The sequence below is a fragment of the Morone saxatilis genome, unplaced genomic scaffold (genome assembly GCF_004916995.1).
Source record: "Morone saxatilis isolate NCDOM2014 unplaced genomic scaffold, NCSU_SB_2.0 Contig4, whole genome shotgun sequence".
In the NCBI taxonomy this organism is placed as follows: Eukaryota; Metazoa; Chordata; class Actinopteri; family Moronidae; genus Morone; species Morone saxatilis.
In genome coordinates this window covers 14,125,888-14,128,662 of record NW_023339984.1, presented here as the reverse complement: position 1 = coordinate 14,128,662, position 2,775 = coordinate 14,125,888, and the positions used below count along the sequence as shown (strand labels likewise).

The 2,775-nt window shown below is 38.8% G+C and overlaps 1 protein-coding gene across 1 annotated transcript in view; it reads right to left on the bottom strand.

The window, feature by feature from the left end:
* The window catches only part of LOC118337841 (solute carrier family 12 member 6), a gene marked incomplete at both ends in the record, with an annotated part of 8,462 nt that extends 6,037 nt beyond the window's left edge, over positions 1–2,425 (bottom strand). The window contains 2 exon segments of the mRNA XM_035674958.1: positions 1,640–1,768; positions 2,331–2,425. Of these exon segments, the coding sequence (XP_035530851.1) occupies positions 1,640–1,768; positions 2,331–2,425 (224 nt within the window).
* Positions 2,426–2,775: the final 350 nt, after the last annotated feature.

The following is a 2,775-nucleotide window of genomic DNA, read 5'->3' as shown; positions in this document are numbered from 1 at the left end:
AGAGAGAGAGAGAGAGAGAAGAGAGAAAGAAAGAAAAAGAGAGAGAGAGAGAGAGAGAGAGAGAGAGAGAGAGAGAGATAGATTAAACTAAACTTAATTTGGATGATAATTAATACTAACTGTGATTTTTTGTTTGCATTCATACTACCAAAGCTATTTATTATTTATAACAGTTATTAAAACGACATTTAAACCACTAATTCAGATTCAGTAATTCAAAAAATTACAAAGAAAGTCTTTGTGCTCTGGCTCTCTCCGCGTTGACACAAAGACTCACACACTACAGACTTAAACAGACCATGTTCACAACAAATACAAATACAAACACATTATACACACAATACACATCCAAGATACCAGACGAGGTTCATCGGAGTGCGTCAGCTGTTCAACCTGACTGTCCGACTGGAGAGAAGCTGTCACTGACATGTGTGGTGTGTGTTTGATGCTATATTAACGTTTATTTAAATTCTCGTTGACTCTTCAGACCAATTATTCATTCTTTTTGATTAACCTTTTTTTAAATGTCGTTTATAAATTACTTTAAGCATTCATCCATTACATTTAACAAGCCATTTCAACAGTTTACACCTTCTAGATATTTATTTTAATCATATATCTTTGATACTTCTAGCTTCATTCGACACACAAAGGTGCCTCAGGTTGGTTTGTTGCTCGTTGCTGGTGGTTTACGGTTTAATTGTGACAATAAATTTGACTAAAAACCACAAATTGACTTCCTATTTGGTTCCTTTTTTTATTCCTCAACATAAAAATGTGAAGATTACCTGTTTGGGAATCAGTGCACTCTGCCACCCTGAGGCACCAGACTTATGTTAATGCTTACACTGAACACATTACAGCAGCCAGAAGGGAAGATTATAAAATGTTTTGGTTTAACTTTCCCCAGCCGTCTGCTGCCAAATGTGTCCAATCCCGCAAACGTGCAATCAGAACAGGGGTGGGAAACAGCAAATTACTCTGAACCACCACAACAGGCTGTCTTATCTGGGCCAGCCGGCTCCTTATCAGCACGGATTGCGGGGCAGATCAGGGTCACATCCTCGTGTACTTTCATTTTCAGGCGCCGAGTCAAGAGGGCGACAGAGGAAGATATCGTTTGTCGACTCAAAAAGGATGGACGGCGAATGGAAGGGCTCACTTTTAGAGCGAGATTACTTTTCTTTTTATTCAGTTTTATTGTTTCAGTTAGAGAGTTTGTTTCACGTCCACTGGTAACCATATAAAAGTTACCCAAAGGACATTTCTTACTGTGATCGCGATGGTTTCAACTTCGTACCCGTTAATCACTATCATCTTGGTTAATATGACTGTAGCATTAAGAAGACAAAGTACATTTGGGATCATATACTGTGCAATGTATGAAGGTCACTACATTTAAACTGAAACTAACTGTGTATTTTAGCTTTGTCACTAAGAAAATGTTCTTTTTCTTCTAGAAAAATATTCAATTCCACCAAAAAAAAAGATCTCAAAATATTGGAATCACTGACATTTGTGAATGTGAATTATTAGGACACTCTTATCTTATATAACAGACATTGTGGGAGCTGTTTGTTTTGTGCTTTTATTTTAAGGTGTTTTCGCTGTGCACCAAAATCCCTTCAGTCTGGTGTACCTTGCTGGCTTTCTTCTTCTCGCCGATGCTCTCGGCCTCCTCGTGTTCCTTGGCTCCCTGTGTCAGGTTGGTGTAGTTGGCCAGGCGATTGAGCAGAGAAGACACCTTCGGTCGAGTGTCCATCTCCTCCTGTGGTGTTAAGAGAGGGAGGGGGGGTTGAGAGGAGGAGGAGGAGAGGGGGATGAAGGGAGAAATGGGGTGGAAAGAGATAAAGAACAGTAGGCGAAGGAAAGCAGAGAGAGCCAGGGGATAAATAAGTAGGCGAGAGAATAGAAAGAGCAAGGTCGGGTTATAGAAATGACAAGGAATAAAGAAAGGAAGAATAAGTGGAGCAAAATGGAGTGAAGAAAAAAAGGGATGACAAGCACAGAAGGCACCAGATAAGAAGTAGAAGAACAGGAGGAGGGAAAGAGGCACTCGTTAAAAACAAAGTGGGGGGGTAGAAGATAAGAGTTGTTTCCAGGGAACTTCAAAATCTATTTTAAAAGATGAAATTATCTGCACCCACCAGCCAAACGCTGGTTTATTTCTGTCTCTAGTTTATCAGTAAACAACCGTTCGGAGGTTTTCTTTTAATCTGTGTATTTTATAATCAAAAGAACAGTTTACAGAACATTTATAACATAATAATAATAATAATAATAATGTGCTTTTATAGGGTAATAGGGAAATCAATTTTGTGTTTTCAAACCTCAAATAAGGCCAAGTTTCTGTCGTAGAAGTCGTCGTCATCCATCCCATGAGTGTTGTTGATGTACACGCTGGAGATTTTGGAGTTTCCATCACCTGGACACAAAGAACGAGATTATAAATAAAAGGAAAAAACGACAGATTTTAGTTGCTGTAAGCGATATATAAAACTCACCGTGGACAGAGTTTACTTTTTGAGCTGCAGTGGAGGGATAGTGACAAAGATAAATATATTTTGGCACCAAAAAACGTGGAAGGTTGTGGATTAAAAACAACTTTATTCATATAAATTTATGGGATTTCTTAACGTCCAGCGTAAAACAGGAGGATACAGTTAATTAATATCAGGGTTTACAAACAGTTTTACCTCCTACAAACTGCTACAGGCGACTAGAAGAGCTAAAACACTGCTGGGAAAATCCTGTAAAGTCCTCGTTCACCTGACT